The 17911-nt window shown below is 44.2% G+C and overlaps 1 protein-coding gene across 3 annotated transcripts in view; it reads left to right on the top strand.

Moving 5' to 3' along the window:
- The window catches only part of SOX5 (SRY-box transcription factor 5), a 738693-nt gene that overhangs the window by 636044 nt on the left and 84738 nt on the right, over positions 1-17911 (top strand). For all 3 annotated transcript variants that reach the window (XM_084809162.1, XM_084809164.1, XM_084809161.1), the window contains one exon: positions 14139-14316. In XM_084809162.1, the coding sequence (XP_084665288.1) occupies positions 14139-14316 (178 nt within the window). The remainder of the gene's footprint in view (positions 1-14138; positions 14317-17911) is intronic.

Below are 17911 nucleotides of genomic sequence, written 5' to 3'. Positions count from 1 at the left end.
CCATCGAGTCCAACCCCCTGCTCAGTGCAGGAAGCCTGATTCCCAGGCGGTCTCCCATCCAAGTACGAACCAGGGCTGACCCTGCTTTGCCTCCGAGATCAGCCAAGATCGGGCGCATCCAGCCACTTAGACATAAGACATTGCAGCAGTAAGATTCATCGCTAGAGAGGCCAGACTTAGAAATTTCCCCCATCTCAAAAAAGATATCATAGAGGCTGGGCAGGAATAGGTACAGAACAGTGCAATCAAAACGATTAAGGGGGCATTATCTTGAGAATTTAATAGACTGGGTAGTGGTGGGGACTGGGGAGCTTTTTTGCTTAGAGAAAAAAAGGTAATGAGGAGGAACGTGATAGGAATTATGGACAGTGATGTACTGATAAATTTTGAACTGCAGGTGCTCATCATGACTTTCCCCATAGGCACACCCCCCAAGGAGAGTCCAAAAATGGAGGCAGCTGTGCTGATCCATATCAGCAAACCAGTTCTAGCAGGGAAGGGAGGTTCCTCCACCAGGAACAGGGGGGTTGTAATGGGACTTAACTGCCCATTCAAGAAGACCAAGCCACCCCAAAATACTTTACATTGTTGCTGGGAAAATTAATTTGCCCTCAGCTACTGTGAGGATTGCAGCTATGCTCAGAGGGAACAGGGAATTTTCAAGGAGTACAGATGACGTCTGCAGAAGCACCTTGGATATCTCCCTCAGAGTTCTGACTGGTTCTGACTGAAACCCGGAGTGGATTTACTGCCCCAGTGACATCAGAGCCACCAGCCTCCACTGCCTGAGTCCTTGCTAATGAGAAAGTGCTGGTAATGTGTCTCGGCACACCCTGGTTCCACTACACAGTGATCAGGGAGAGTGAATAGAGAGAGGCATCCCACATGCACAGCATGTGGTCACCACGAGACCCCTTCGATGCGGTACATTTTGATAGAACCTCCCACCTTCTGACCAAAGGAAATGCATGTTTATAATTTACATACGGGATTCATGATCAAAAGATATAGCAGTAGTTGCTGGGTTAATGGATTTTTAGAAGTGTCATTAGAATAATTCACAGAGGATGTGTCAACCCCTGGCTATTAGCCATGACAGCTGTGAATAGAGCGTCTGCATTCAGAAGCAGTATATCTCTGATTAGGGATGCTCCATGATTTTGCTCGGTCTACATTGAGGCCATCCACACTTCCCAGACTAATGTGTGGTATGGAACACTGTTATCCTTTGAACTGTGCATTTCTCTCTAATGTCATGATGTAAGTTTGCAGTACCAAAATGCATATAAATGTGTATTTTAGCTTAAAAAGCATATAAAATGTGTATTTAGGGTAAAATGTATATGAAAAGTGAATTCTGTGGAAAATACATTCAAAATGTGTATTTAAATTTGTATTTAGACATGTTTTTTGTGAGGATTAAAAATGTACACATTAATTTGGACATAGGAGAGAATGTACTTACGAATGAATAGATACGAAACAGACATGGATTGGAAGCAGACTGCGTTGCCAGTCCCTACCCCTGGCTGTTGGATGCTGGAGGCAAACAGGGGATAGCTAACACAATTCTACCTTGCTTGCAAGCTTTCTAGAGGCATCCAATTGGCCTGGATACCCTTTTTGATCTCATCCAGCAAGCAACTCAGTTCATAGGTTCTAATTCTCTGCCATCATCTGTTCCTTCACATGGAAGATGGAAAAGGATACTTTACCTAGGACACAATCCTATGGAGATAGACATCAGCCTCCGAACTTGGGGGCTGGCAACTATCTTGGGGGCTGGCAACTATCTTGGGGGCTATCAACTATCCTCTCCTCCGTGCTTCGGCTGCCCTGCATTTTTGGCCAGACGCAACAATTTCATGTGTCTAGCCAGGGACGTTGGAGTGGGAGGCAGGAGGCTGCATAGTGCATAGGAAGTGTATTATTATTATTATTATTATTATTATTATTATTATTATTATTATTTATTACATTTATATCCCACCTTTTTTCCTTCTTGAGGAACCCAAGGCGGCATACATAGTCCTCCTCCATTTTATCCTCACAACAACAACCCTGTGAGGTGGATTGGGCTGAGAGTCTGTGACTGGCCCAAAGTCATCCAGTGAGCTTTCATGGCCGAGTGGGGACTAGAACCTGGATCTCCCGACTCCCAGCCCAACACTCTGGCCGCTACACCACGCCGGCTCATAAAGAGGCTTCCACAGTCTCCTCCCCTCCCTGCTCCTGGGACCACCCCCTTTTTGTCCTGTCTGTGCTCCGTGTCCAAGTACAGATACAGGGAAGAACAATGGCATCTACAGGGGGGGAGGGGGGAGCATGGTTTCTGGGAACTTAGCACAGAGCCAGGGCTCCATCCTTGGTTCCCAGAAACCAAAAAATCCTGTGGCCCTCTAAACAGCATCTAGTGGCCATAGATTTGCTCCCGTAGTTGCCTTGAGGGTGATCAATATCAAAAAGTGTTCTTCCAATTAACATGCTATAGAAACAATCATAGTTTGAAGGGCAATCCTGTACCTGTCTAGGATTTTTTTTAAAAGATGATTTACCTTTCTTCATTCTATCTTAGCTAAAACATAGATGCCTTTCTGTCTCCACCTCCCTCCGCCTTTTTTTTGCCTTTCTGTAGTGTCTCTGCAGATGCATAAATTTCCTCATTGAGAGAAAGAGATGCATTATTCTTAATCAGAACTTGAGAAAGGCAAGGGGGAGGCAAGCAGGGAGTAGGCACGTGCGTGCGCGCGCACGCGCCTATTTGAGAGGAGAGATGCTGGTGCTGTGGAGGAGAATTATCTGATTCCACCATCCTGTCATGTGAACATCCCTGCTTAATTTAATACAATTATTCCATCAGAGAGGATAATATCAGCAGCATAATTCATTTACACAACATATTTCACAACTGCCGTTACCTCTCCGCTTCTTATTTTCATGGCTGGTAATTTCAGGACTGCTTATGGGATAACAGGAAGAGAGCAAGGGAAGAAAACTGCCAGTGTGTGTGTACAGTTTTCTTTTGCGGGGAGACAACTGCAGCCTCTTGAGGATGTGATGGGGAAGGCTTTACTTTTTGTGTGCCAGTTGCCACTGGATGTCCATTATTATTGATATATTTACTGGTCAGACGTTTTTGGGATAAGCTAGCAACTCAGTAGATAAGCCAGTGACTGGCAGTATTGTTCAGCAAACGACAATGGCACAATTGTCTATGGCCCCAGATGTGCCAGGAAATGCACCATATTGTGCATTTATGATGAAATGAAGATCTCTGTGAAAAGGGGGGGAGGAGGGAGGGGTGGGTCTGGGGCTTTGTTTCCAAAGCGGTTGGGGTGCATTATTATTTCCTTTTTTAAACTTTCCCTCTGTGGCTCCTTGTATCTGTCTGGCTTTGGCTGTAATTTCTTACCATCAAGGTCATTTAAACAGGCTGCAATGTGTGATGGATGTGTTCCCAGAGGTCAAGGAAAGCCTCTTTAGCAGAACAGCCACAGCTGAGTTTGTGCCAGGTCATTTCAGCATTGCTCCCAGTCAGACAATAAACACAATGCGAAGTCCCCATTTTTTGCAAGCCTCTGCTTAAGTTGCGCCTTCCATTTGCAGCACTGTAGCGCATAGCTCCCTCGAAGGCTTTTTGTAACAGCGTCGGCGGGTTATACATTTGACAAAAGAAATAAAAATAAAGTTAATAATATGATTTAAGGCCAGCGGGCCTCAAAGTCTTTCATCTTACACAAAGCCGTGGCTCGGGGAAATAAAATTTATTGATGGAAGTTGAAGTAGAGGTTCTCAAACCTCTCCTGATATAAGGTTCAACCTTCTCACTTTAGGAGGGAGTGCACATGGATACCCATCACTTAATGACTCTGCATCAACCAATGTAAATCTGAAGGTGCCATTGCTAATCTCACACCACAGTTACTGTTTTCATATCACCCAATGTCAGCTCAACAAGAATTGTTGTTGTTCAGTCGTTCAGTCGTGTCCGACTCTTCGTGACCCCATGGACCATAGCACGCCAGGCCTTCCTGTCCTGCGCTCTCACAACAAGAATACATTTTTAAAAATATTTTTCCCCTGCCCTTCCTCCAAGGAACTCAGGATAGAATCACAGAATCATAGGGTTGGAAGGGGCCTACAAGACCATCGAGTCCAACCCCCTGCTCAATGCAGGAAGCCTGATTCCCAGGCGGTCTCCCATCCAAGTACAAACCAGGGCTGACCCTGCTTAGCTTCCAAGATCAGATGAGATCAGGCACATCCAGCAGTTTTCTTTTCCCCTCCTTCAGTTTGATTCTCACAACTACCCTGTGAAGTAGGTTAAGCTGTGCAAGAGGGCAATTGGCCCGAGATCATCCAGTGAGCTTCAGGTGGAGTTGGGATTCGAAGGCACAGGAGAGGAGAGGAGTGGCTGACACATATTTCTCTTACATATGCATGAAAATGTCTGGGGAGGTCTCCTTTATGTATACTTTATGAGACGACAAGACATAATGAGATTTGTTTGTATTTAACATTTATAAATCACCTTTCCTCTTACCCAAATGCCCAGGGCTATACACAGAGGATTTAAAAAATATGCAGTACACAATTAAAACAGTCCATCATCTTTAACAAAAAGAAGAAGTTCAGAGCTCCTTTTAAACCCAGCATCAGACTAAGATACTAAGGACACAATCCTATGCATGCTTAGGCAGCAAAAAGCCCTACCATTCCCAGCATGTCCCAGCCAGACTTGGTGGCTGGGGCATGCTGGGAGTAAGGATGTCTGGCATCTGACCCTCTTGGGACTGGATGGATTTCCCCCGAGCCATCAAGGGTGCTGTGCATCAATGGCTCCTTTTCCCCCTCATTTGTGCATGGCAGCAGCAGTGCTGGTGGGCGGCAGCAGGGGGACTCCTGCTGCCGCCACCCACTCCTGCCGCCATGTGCAAACCCCTTGCCAACACTGGCAAGGAGAGCCTGAGGGGTTTTCATGTGGCAGCAGCATGTGCCCCCCCCATTGTGTGTGTGTGTGTGTGTGTGTGTGTGTGTTCAAATATACCATTTTTCAAAGAAAACAATTTGGAAACGTTGCCCATGATCACATTGTGTTTTCATCACATGCATCCATATTTATATTAATTATACTATATTATATTATATTATATTATATTATATTATATTATATTATATTAATTATATTATATTAAAAACATTCTGGCTTTTAAAGTTACATCTTCTGCTCACTAAGTGTTTATCGTTAGTCCTGAGCCAGATGGACCACTGTTCTAACTCGGTATAGGGCAGATTCCTGTATCCTGTTTATTTATTTTATTTATTTAAAATATTTCTTGGCCGCCTTTCAGGGCAGAAGCCTTCCCAAGATGGCTTACGACAATAAAATACATAAAAACGGTTAAAATATTAAAAGTGATAAGAGCATAAAAAAATAGGAACAACAATGAAAGCCAACAATAAAACCAGCAACAATGTTAACTGTGGTAACAGCAATGATAGCAGTCATATCAAGAGAAGGCCAAGGTAAAATAATATGTTTTCAAGGCCTTCTTAAAAGTCTGCAATGACGGAGCATGGTGAACCTCCAATGGCAGCTTGTTCCAAAGATGTGGGGCCACTGTAGAGAAGGCCCTCTCATGTGTGATCACCCACCTGACTGCTCTCAAGGATGGGCAAATGAGAAGGGCCTCCCTTTCTGGTCTTAAAGTGCAGGCAGGCTGATATGAGTAAAGGTGGTCCTTCAAATAACTTGGTCCCAAACCGTTTAAGGCTTTAAAGGTCAAAACCAGCACTTTGAATTAGGCTCGGAAACACACCGATAACAAGTGCAGCTGGTGCAGTATAGGCGTTATGTGATCAAATTGCCTTGCCCCCACCAATCGGGTGGCCCCATTCTGCACAAACTGGAGTTTCCGAACCGTCTTCAAAGGCAGCCCCGCATATAGCGCATTACAGTAGTCCAGCCTGCATGTCACGGGTAGGTGGATAACTGAGGCAAGGTCCATCCTCTCCAGATAGGGCCGCAGTTGGCGTACCAGCCTAAGTTGGGAAAAAGCACTCCAGGACACTGCAGCCGCCTGGGCTTCCCCAGTTAGCTCAGAGTCCAGGAGGACTCCCAGACTGTGCACTTGGTCTGTCAGAGGGAGTGCAACCCCATGTAAGACCAGTTGTAAACCTCCTGTTCCTTGCAGCAGCACCCACAGTACCAGGCATTACATGATCTTATGTACCAGTACCAGGCATTACATGATCTTATGTAATTCCTCTGTGGAAAAGCTCAAACCAATACCCAGTTGATTGCAAGAGGTGTTTGCAGCCCATTGAAAGTTACAGAAAACTTGACATCAGCCCTGCCAAGAAGTGTGGTAGGATAGGAGTGATGTGATTCAATGTGATGTGGCATTGCTTCCAAAACATCTGCTCCCCTGAACACCCCCCCAAATGAGGACCACCACCCCAATCTTTGGGGCAGGATTGTTTCACCCCTACCCATCCAACAAATCATGAAAAATAAATGTTCAAAAATTTTAGCTCAGTTTTGGTAGGCCAAAACCATCACTAGGAGAAAGGTTTGGATGGTATTAACTTGCCAGCACATCAGTAGGTCTCTATTCTCTATTGAAATGGTACTTTCATGATAATTGGCTTTGTTTTTACATTGATTAAATGGTCTAAAAGGGACCTTAGTGTTAAGCAAATATTAAGCCTGCTATTTTTTTTTTTATTTTACATCTATGTATCTGTTGCGTTCATAATGTTAGATAGGAAGGATAACAGAATAACAGGAAGGATAACAGAATAATGAACGTGGTGTTCATCCTAGGTGAACTCAGTTTGAAAGTCACTACAGTTCTTCCAGATTCTGCGCTCAGATTGGGAAAATTTGAACTCAAAGAAAATACTGGGGAAACTGCTACTTGGGGAAACAGCAAGAAATTAAAAGCTGGTGTTAGATTTGTATGTTGGAGGACCAGATTCAAATCTTGCATATCCTAGGTTAAATTACTAGGTTTAATCATAATCTGCCTTGCAGGACTGCTGTGACCATAAATGAAATAATGTTTGTAAAAGCTTGTCCTGTCTCCAATGCTACTGGGTGTAACATTTGAATCGAATGTGTGTAAAATCCAAGGCACACAGGCCTAAATATCCTATCAATATCCCATATAAAATCCAGGAATCAGACACACAAACTAGGCCTGCACACATTGGATGTCATGATTGCACAAGCTATTAAAACACGGCACCAATATATGGATGTCTAGTAGAATTGATGGTGGAACAGGCATGATGAGAGGACTCCCCCACTAGGGGTGTGCAAATCAGCGAAACCTGAGTTTGCTGAAGTTCTCCAGATTCCATCTTGAAGCTCGTTCCGACTCAAGTCCATATCAGATTGTGAGTTTTGTTTTGTTTTCGTATGACAATCCATGCGGATTTTCATGCCTGTTTTTCCAGCTGTATGTTTCAAATGTGCACATCTTTGAAACGTACACATTCTTCTCCCATTGATTAAAGTCTGTCTGTGCACATTTTTCAAAAGTATGCATTTTTTCATGAGCATTTTTCAAGTGTACACATGCTCTCGAACACATTTTTGTGGTCCGTCAATCACATTGCATTCTCAGAAATGTACGGACTTCAGCCTCAGATTGTGTCCATGTTTGGTCCGGAAGGTGTGAACAGAGTAAATCCTGATCAGAGCAAACCAAAATGAATTTCTCATATATCCCTATCCCCCACCAGCCACAGAAGAGCAGTGGCAGGGGGAGTACTGTCCAAGCTGGGCCATTGATCTTGGCAAATTGTGTAGGAATATGTATGCCATTTGCTCTGTCTCTCCTTTTTTAAAAAAAAAAAAAATATTTATTTATGAGCAGTGAGTTATGACTTTCTATGCTGCCCCATAACCAAAGTTCTCTGGGTGGTGTAGAGGGCCAAATTAGGATCCCAGGTGGGCCAGGTTTGGCCCCGAAGCCTGAGGTTCAACAATCCTGCAGTACAGGGATGGATCTGACTCAGTAGAAGACAGTTCCTTACATCCTTTTGTAAAACTGACTCTTGCCAAGGAGGCACATTTGGAATATTCTGTTATTCTGCTAGACTTTTCTGATGGCATTTGCCAGATTTAGATGAACTGGCACCACTGCATGGTCTAGGAATGGAATCCAGGTTACATGAGCTTAGTATGGATGGATGTGCAGACTTTGGAGGACTTCCCCAGCAACCCATCTCCTCCGGTGTGGTCCTGGGAAGTCTCTGAGAACCAGAAAAGATAAACAGTTATGAGACCTAAGTGAAGTAATATTGCATTGTGATGGCTTTGAATTGTTTGTTTAAGTCGACGAGATGAAGAGCAAGCGCATGTGAACCTCCATTAATTTACAGTTAGCTTTAGAGCATAATCCTATGGCCGCTAGACACCAGGTAGATGGCCATAGGATTATTCAGTTCTCAGAAAACTGCCTCCCCACCTACACCCCCACCACTTTGTAAGAGGTGCAGTTTGCCCCTGGCCCCATGCTCATAAGAGCAGCATGGAGTGGGGGAAAGAGGGCATTCCTGGGGGCAGGAAGGGGTGGGGATGGTGGAAGGGTCATTACAACGCTTCCTATGCACCATTCAGCCTCCCCTCCACATGCCGACCCGGTCTGGCTAGACAGCTGAAATTAGCCATCTAGCTGCTAATGCAGGGTGGACGGAGCACAGAGGAGAAGATCCCCTCCATGTTCTACCTGCCCTGCATTGGATAGCTGGTCACCTCCGAGTTCAGAGGGGGCCGACTACCCCCATAGGATTGTGCCCTTCAACACACAATGGTAGTGAATGAAGGAGCAAGCTGGGGTGATATTTGTCCTCTTCAGAACTCTTTGTTTCGCATGCCTCTTGCCTCTACGGAAAATGGTGTTGATAAATGAATGAAAAAGTGTATGCACACTACTTGGAGAAGCTACATCACAATAACTTTGGTTCTGGATGACATAAGAAAGGGAGACCACCATCACTGACGGTATTCCCATCAATGTTGCTTCCATCATGGAAAAAAACAACAAAGTTGTATCATGTAAGCTACAACAAGAAATAACCCCCACCCCTGCATATACACACACATTGAGAGCCAGTGTGCTGTAGTGGTTAGAGGGTTGGACTGGGACTCAGGAGATCTGGGTTCTAGTCCCTGCTCGGCCATGAAGCTCACTGGGTGACTTTGGGCCAGTCACTGACTGTCCGTCTGAACTACCTGACAGGGTTGTTGTGAGGATAAAATGGAGAGGAGGGGGACCACGTAAGCCACCTTGGGTTCCTTGGAGGAATAAAGGCAGGATGATGGTGATGATGATAGTAGTCATCTACCAGTTAAAAGAAAGCCACAGAATAATCAAAACTAATGCTGAATCTAATCCTCGGGATCCTTAACAAGAAAATATAAGGGACAAACTAGCCATGATGTTACATTTAATTGGCATGCATGTGCTTTTCAAAATGCAAATAGCAGCTGCTGGATAATGGATAATTATCTAGATTGCGGCAGATGGAAGGTTGAGGTGCCCAAGGATGCAGAGCCTCTGTCAGCCCAGGGCCAAATTCCATTTCAAAGAAGCTTGCAGGGGCTGCATTGCAGTGGTGGATGGGGCCAGAGGCCTGCATATTTGAGTGGAAAGCTCTTGCTGCCAGGATCTAAGCTTTGGGAGAGGCACTTCAGCTTTTTGGAATGGGGAAAAATCTGCACACAAGCTGGGAAATCACCAGACTGTTAGTGCCTGGGCTGGGAGAGGAGAAGAGGGCATGGCCATCTGGGAATCTCGAGAGCTCTCGATTGGGACCCAAGGCGGGCTGGATTTGCCTCTCCCCACATCCGCAGGCCTGAGGTTCTGCATCCCTGGTTTAACCCTTCACATACACACCCCTGCTGTGGTCATGAGCAAAATCACTCCCTTGAAGCTATTATTTGGATTGGGAAGAAATCCCCCATTGGCTTATGTCCCTTTAAAAGTAAATCAGTTGAGCTGGGTGCCAAAATTATGTATATTTCCGAGGACGTGCACTTGAGATATATTCTTTGACATTTAGCTGTCGCTTGCTGCATTTCCCATTAAAAAAAATGTGTAGACATCCAACAGGGCATTAGGGTAAACCCCAGTCCTTTTTGTAACAGGGCTGATGTGATTTGACTCAGATGTAATTGCCCGTGATCAGCCATTTCGTTCAGTGCTCAAAGCACATGTTCCATTGGAGTTCCATTAGAGTCCCATTAAGACCTCATTGAAGTCAATGGGACTACTCTCAACGTCACTCCTGAGGAAGCTTTTTAAGGAATGCAGCTTTAATAGGTGGATGAATGAATGAAAGAAAAAACCTTACTGTTTCCTCTGCTTTATTATGAGGGTTATTATTTTGCACCAGCTGTGTCTCAGGAAGCTAAACCATCATTTTTAACATGATGTCTTTTTTGTCTACAGCTTTCTTAATTGTGGTGTTTATTCAGTATTAAATTCAGATTTAACTATGACAATTGCGGAAAAATAAAAGAGTAATCAGGTGCCCGGTTCAGAAGTTTGCTTGCTCAGGATAATTGAAAGGAAGCAGAATTGTGAAACACACACAGAGACACAGACACACCTATAAGCTGGTTCCTAAAAGAAGACATTAAGCTGCATGGCTCCCTATGTGGTGTGATCCTCCTTAATTTCAGAATGCTGCACTTTGCAGAACATATTCAGTTGTGGAAATGCCACCAATGGCAGGAAATCATCCTATGTATTTACATTTGCAGTGATCCGTTGTAGGCCTGAGTTTGTTGTCCCTCTGCAATCATAAGTCCAGAGCAATGGTAGGAAAAAAAATGGAGCAAGAATTTGTTGCAAGGCAAGATCAGATTCAAGCCATGTACTTACTAGGGCTCAATCCAGTCGAGGATGGGCACAACACCCATCCAAGGAGGACTCCAAGGACAAGGAGGCTCAAAAGAGTTCTGTTTTCCCCTCCCCCCCCCCAACATGAGTACACAGGTACATGTTCAGGTAGCACAAGAGGGCATTGTAGTAAGTGGTAGGACTATGTGTGCCTCTTATTTTGTATTGTTTTCTTTTATTTATTACATTTCTATACTGCCCAATAGCTCTCTGGGCGGTTCACAACAATTATATCTCCATCCAGGCCAGCCCTCCATCTCTTTGTCATGCTGGAGGCTTGGATGGGAGGCAAACACGGACCTTACATTCCCTGCAACGGACACTCATGCTGCCTGCGCATGTGGCCATGCGCTTAGGTGGACAGCAGATTCCGTTGTGCCCCGTATGAGTGCTTTGTGTGTGGAGTTATATGTCACCCTATCTGAAGGTTCATGCAGATCCAGGCCTCCTAAAGCGCTTCTCTCTCCTGTCAATAGACAAATCAAATTAAGCTAGAGGAGAGAGAAAAGAAGGGGAGAAGAGGGGGAATATGGAGAAAAACAGAGTTTTAAAATGGAAGACTAAAAAAAAACAACCCACCCCACCCTGAACTGGTGTGATGATCTCTGGAAATTTTTGGGATAAAGTGATTCTGGTCTGCCCAAACTTTGGCCTACATTGCAGAATCTGGAAGGCTTTTGCATTTCAGTCTCACCTTTTCTCTCCTGTACTCTGTACTCAACAGAGTACAGGATGGCATCTGTGCATAGATGGTCTGAGGCTACCCCCCAGCTGACATAGTGGTGCTCAGTAGATCTCTGGGCATGCATGGCAAAGCCTTGCACAGTTCAGGGATGTTCTCGGCCCATGTTCAGAAGCCCCTCAAGTGCAACCTCAGATTCATGATATCATCACCTGAAGAGAGGGAGATCAAGCTTTGCAGTGAAGTTGAATATATGTGTATTTTCACTGCTAAGATTCAAGGAATAGTCTTTAAATGAAGCTCTGAGATGAAGGCTAAAAGATTAGCATGATAACCCTCTATGATGAATGGCCTCTTTGGGAAAATGAAGAGATTTGTGCATATCTATTGTTAACCATTCCATACAATGCACACTATAGATAGATAGATATTTCCCATGGCTCTGCTATATCGTCTTTGAAAATTAGATCCATATCTTGAAATATATTCAACAGAACAGATTAGGGAATATGAAAAGTCCTATTCAGCCATTACTGACAACAAAGGTCCGCATAGTTAAGCAATGGTATTCTCCGTAGTAACCTATGGCTGCGAGAGCTGGACCATAAGGAAGGCTGAGCGAAGGAAGATAGATGCTTTTGAACTGTGGTGCTGGAGGAGAATTCTGAGAGTGCCTTGGACTGCAAGAAGATCCAACCAGTCCATACTCCAGGAAATAAAGCCAGACTGCTCACTTGAGGGAATGATATTAAAGGCAAAACTGAAGTACTTGGGCCACATCATGAGAAGACAGGATACCTTGGAGAAGATGCTGATGCTAGGGAAAGTGGAAGGCAAAAGGAAGAGGGGCCGACCAAGAGCAAGATGGATGGATGATATTCTGGAGGTGATGGACTCAACCTTGGGGGAGCTGGGGGTGGCAACGGCTGACAGGAAGCTCTGGTGTGGGCTGGTCCATGAAGTCACGAAGAGTCGGAAGCGACTGAACAAATAAACAACAACAACAAATTCAGGCATTATCCTAACTGGATACACTCACCAGGGGAGCTGGGACAGGGCTGTGCTGAGTAGCCCTGCCCATAACATGTGCCACAACGTAGCTCTGCCCATTGGCATCTAGTACAAACACAGTGGGAAGGCCTTCACGCATATACTTGTACACATGGAGGCTTCAACGCTATTCAAAACCCTGTACGATTGGGGTTCTGAGTCATGTGGAACTCCTTGCATGTACAGGTAAACACACAAATGCCTCCCTACTACAGGCATTTGCCCTGTCCATGTGATGCCTCTGGACAAAGCTATGTTGTGACATGATGTCAGAAGCAGGGCTACTCAGCCCAGCCCCAGCCCCATCCCAACTCAGGTGGTAAATGTAACCAGTTAAGATAACGCCTGAATAGGGCTAAAGTTCAGCTAATATGACACCATCATCTTTTTGGTGCCAGGTTAAGACTTCCCTCTTCTCCCAGGCATGTAATGACATATGATGGGGCATGGATGTCTGCTGTATGTCTGTATGTTTGAATGGGTCTATTAAAAATTGTTTATGGATATTGTTTTTAGCTGTTGAAATGGTTTTGAAATTTTGTATGTTAAAAAAAAGCTAGACTGTACTTTTATCATAAGGTTGTATTGTTGTATAATCTTGTTCTTACAGTTGTAGACAGGTATAGATGCATATTATATATAGGATAGGTGTTGGCACAAACACACACACACACACCCCACCTCCAGGTTTCATCTTTCTGTCACAGTCTAGCATAGACAAGAAATTGAAGTTGAATAAAGGATGAGGCTAGACAATGATTAGGGATGGATTGGTAGAGCAGTCTATTTCTGGTTTGTGTCAGTTTTGCATGGGTTCATTCATAAGTTTGTTCCATCCCAAGTCAGCATTAATCTGCAAAACATACACACACACAAATATTCATATTTAGATATACCTTTAAACATTCATTTAAATACATATATTTGATACGACACCCCGCAACTGAGACAAATGTTAGCAATTTGGTGTAACATATCTTTTCATGGCTAGCAAAGGTTAATAGATCTTGAATTCAGTCAGTGGAAGCTGGTGGCTCCAATGTCGGAGAGGTACTGAATCTGCTTCAGGTTTCAGTCAGAACTCTAAAGGAGGTATCCAAGCTGTTTTGCAGGTTGGATAGCTCCTTTAGAGTTCTGACTGGTTCTGACTGTAACCCGGAGCAGGTGCACCACCCCACTGACATTGGAGCCACCAGCCTCTACTGAATTCAGTGGTGTATGTTTGGGGTTTTAATTGTTTTCCAATGTGGTAGAATAATACCCGTAGCTGTCAGCATGGCCTTACTAAACCATGCAGCACATTTACCTCCTTAACAGGGCCTTCTCTCCCCTCATCAAGAGAAGCGCAGTAGCATTGCACCCAGCACTGTATGATGTATTTTAAAAACCGTATTGAATATCTGAAGGGCTCTATTTTGTCTCTGGTGATGTGACAGAAATAGCATCATCCAATTTGTCTCACCTACTTGGTCTTCTTGTGCCCATTTTAGGATGACGTGGCCCAGCCACTGAACCTCTCAGCAAAACCCAAGACAACTGACAGCAAGTCTCCCACGTCGCCCACCTCCCCTCACATGCCAGCACTGAGAATAAACAGTGGGAGCAGCTCACTTAAATCTTCTGTGCCGGCAACGTTAGCTAATCCTTCAGCCAGAGTCAACACAATAGGTAAGTCCTCTTCCTATTAGTTTTTGGCAGAGGAGCCCTGTTGTCAGGGCCTGATGAGTAGAGATGTGCAACTAAGCAAAACTCAAGCTTGATGGAATTCTGTGAATTCCATCTTGAAGGTCATTCCAAGTCAAGTCTGTATCAGATTGCAAGGTTTGGGTTTTTGTTTTGTTTTTCTTATCGCACAAAAATCAGTGTGTATTTTAATGTGTATTTTTACAAACCTACATATCAGTTTTGCACATCTTTGGAATGCATGCATTCTTCTGCCATTGATTAAAGCGAATTTGTTCACATTTTTCAAAAGTATGCATTTCTATGCATATTTTTCAAATATGCGCATGCTGTCGAACACATTTTTGGGGATCTGCAAATCACATTGCAAGCTCGGAAATGTATGGGCTTCCACCACAGACTGCATCCGAGTCCATGTTCTGTCCAGAAGATGGGTAAATCCTAGAGCTGTGCACAAATGGCTTCTCAACATTCCCCAGCCTATTTGTGGGCAGAGAAAAGTGTGTGGGGGGACAATTTCACTGAATTTCACCTAAGGGAGGGGTAATTCTGCAACAGTCTCTCACAGATAGGGCTCGCTTTTGGCAGGGGTTGAAGCACAGTCCCCCCCCCCAGGGTTTTAGTTTATTTCACTGCACCTGCAAGTGGCCACAGCATCAACTATGTTAAGGCTTCCATTTTTTTGAGGCAGAATTTTGCGTTTCTTTTGGTTTTTGAGCTTACCTAATCACTGGAAGGTGGCCGAGGGTGCTGTGTGTGTTTTCTCTCTCTATTACCCACATTTCCATTGCTCTGCAGCCTCCCAGGCCATCTGCCGTTCCTGAATGAAAAAGCCCCATGGGAGGAATTGCCTCATGATGTCTTCCTCATGATGGCTGTAACTGAAGTGCGGGAGGCCAAGGAGGCTACAGGCTGCCACAGAGATTATTGTACAGTGAATCACTGTACATTCCATGGCCACCTCATAAGTATATTAAGCTCCATGGCCACCTCATAAGTAAAGTAAGCACAAAATCCCCAAACGCAGTCCATGAGACTTTCTCCAAAATGTCTTCTCCTTTGAATTTCTTTTTGAAAGCAATTTCTTTTCCATCAAATTGAATGAGAATGGTAAAAAAAAAAAAATTGTGGGAGAAATTTTTGGCACAGCACTAGTAAATCCTGTTCAAAAGTGAACTGAAACAACTTTCCCATACATCTTTACTGATCAGGCCCTTCCTTTGACAAGGAAGCCTGCAACAGCCTGCCCTCCTCAAGGACTGATGTAGGCCCCTGCCTTGAAGTTTTCACATTTCATTTAGAAAAGAAAGTTTGTCTCCAGAACTGAGCCAAATGTCCATTGTGGAAAATAGTTGGCTTAAAAAGTGGGGGGGGGGAGTGAAAACAAGTATCCCAAAACTGAGGGCTGATGTGGGACAGCCAACTTCTCCACATGTTTCAGCATTGACAGTGTTTCCTTTTATTTTATTTTACTTTTTGTAACTTTTCTTTAGCTATGTGGAGATGTTCACTGCCTCCTTCATCAGCCCTATGTTTTGGGACACACATTTTCACTCACCCACCCACCCCACACACACCCATTTTGAAGCCAAGTGTTTTCCATGGATAGTTTTTATAGCCTCCCTCCCAAAATGGATCAAAAGTGCCTCCTCCATTTTCACCACACAAAAATGGTGGGTAGCACATTTTGGGTTGCCATTTCACATCAGCACTCATTTATGTAGTGCTTTTTGAACTTTCAAAGCACTCTAAATTAGAACAACCCAGCATTTTGGCTATGGAAGCAGGCAGTTCCCAAGTCATCCTGGTCCTAGACTGTTTCAGGCCCCCAAGGCCCAGAAGCGAATGGCTATTAGGTGTAGATAAAATTGTAAGATAAAAATAATATAATCAGAACACTGCATATGATATGATCCTTGGTCTGCTGCATTCTGAACCACATGAAGCTTCCAAAGATTTTTCAGAGGCAGTCCCACAATATCCCAAATAAAATATACCTAATTTTGTAAAAAAAAAAAAAAAAAAAAAATGGTCCAAGGTTCTCTATAATGCTAGCTCCCAACTTTTCCCCAACTCTGCATCTGGTGGATATTTACTCTGGTGCAAGGGGCCTTGGATGTGCACAGGTATCATTGGGAACTCCTGGATGCACAAAAGGGTTCCAGGGAGCTGTTGGGGTAAACCTACAAACATACCCCAGATTTACTCCTCTACAACAGGCTTAAGCACTCTAAGCAGGTTTGGTCAGCCTCAGAATAGCTGCACACTCTCCTTAATTTTTCAGATAAAAACTTTTCTTTCCCATTTTCTGTTATCTTTCCTATTTGGAATCCTTGCCATTTCTCCCCCTCCCTTTCGGGGAAATGTAGATTTTGAAAGGCTGTACCTGTAATGAGTGATAATGTAATTGGATAAAAGCTGTGAGGATGACTGGAGTTGTAAAGGTCACTCTTGTAAGGAGAATTAATGTGTTATACCATTAATAAACCATGGGAAACTGTGGACCAAAAGATAACATACTTAAGTTATTGTTAATGACATAGACTTCACGGCCATATATCTTTGCAGGACAGATATAGAAAGGGACTTTTTGAGGTTACAAAATGGTATCTCTGTGCATGCTGTCTAGGATAACAGAGCCTAGTGATTTCCCTCTTTCCTATAAGGAGGGGGGATTTTTTGCTGGTAGTTACCTGTTGAGTTACAGTTAGTGGAAGGTAGAAGACCAAATTGTGCTATGTGCTATTGACCCAGGGTGGCCATGTAGGCATACACCTCCTCCCCGCAAAAAGGGGGAGAGGAAACGCATCACCAAAAAAGAGGACAAAAGGACACTGATTTTCATGGGCCAATTTAGATGTACAGATGCACATTTAGAAATGATGACTATATATTTAAATAGAAATGCAACACAAGTCGTGATTAAGGTGACTGGACGACATGTGTGCTTTGCTCAGCCTGCTGTCAAAGTGCTAACTGCTGATGGGCAACTTCAAGGCCAGCTGGGCAGCTCTTCAAATAGAGGACTGTCATCTGTAAAGTCAGACACAGGCAGACCCATACCCAGCCTGAAAGTTCTTGGGGGGCTGCCAAAAAATGATCATCTGGTTTACAGGCCTTTTAATGACAAATCTGTAACTTAGGGATGGCACGGGCACCTGATTCCATCCAGGAATCTGGCGGAAACCCCCTGCCTGTACCCCAGAACCCCACTTGCCTACCCCTGCCCCTACTCTCCCCTGCCCAAACTCAGCGAGCGGCCAATACTCATCCCAGTGCCCCCATTGAGCTCTGTGGTCGACATTTTTGGGAAAATAAAATGGCAAACACAAAAATGTGCATATCTCCATATGTGTGAAAATGCGCATGTTTGCAAAGGTGCATATTTGTGTATGCACAAAAATATTTGCAAATAGCACATTTTTGCGATTGCCATTTTATTTTTCAAAAATGGTGACCACAGAGCTTGATGAGGCCACTGAGGTGAGTGCGGGCCACTCATTGCATGCAGGAGGGGCTCGAGCATGGTCTGGGGACTGGTGAGTGGGGGCAGGAGCTGGGCAGGTGCCCAGACAACCCA

This window comes from Heloderma suspectum, chromosome 7 (genome assembly GCF_057233095.1).
Source record: "Heloderma suspectum isolate Gila_16-S chromosome 7, 16-S_ref, whole genome shotgun sequence".
In the NCBI taxonomy this organism is placed as follows: Eukaryota; Metazoa; Chordata; class Lepidosauria; order Squamata; family Helodermatidae; genus Heloderma; species Heloderma suspectum.
This window is presented reverse-complemented; position numbering and strand designations above follow the sequence as displayed.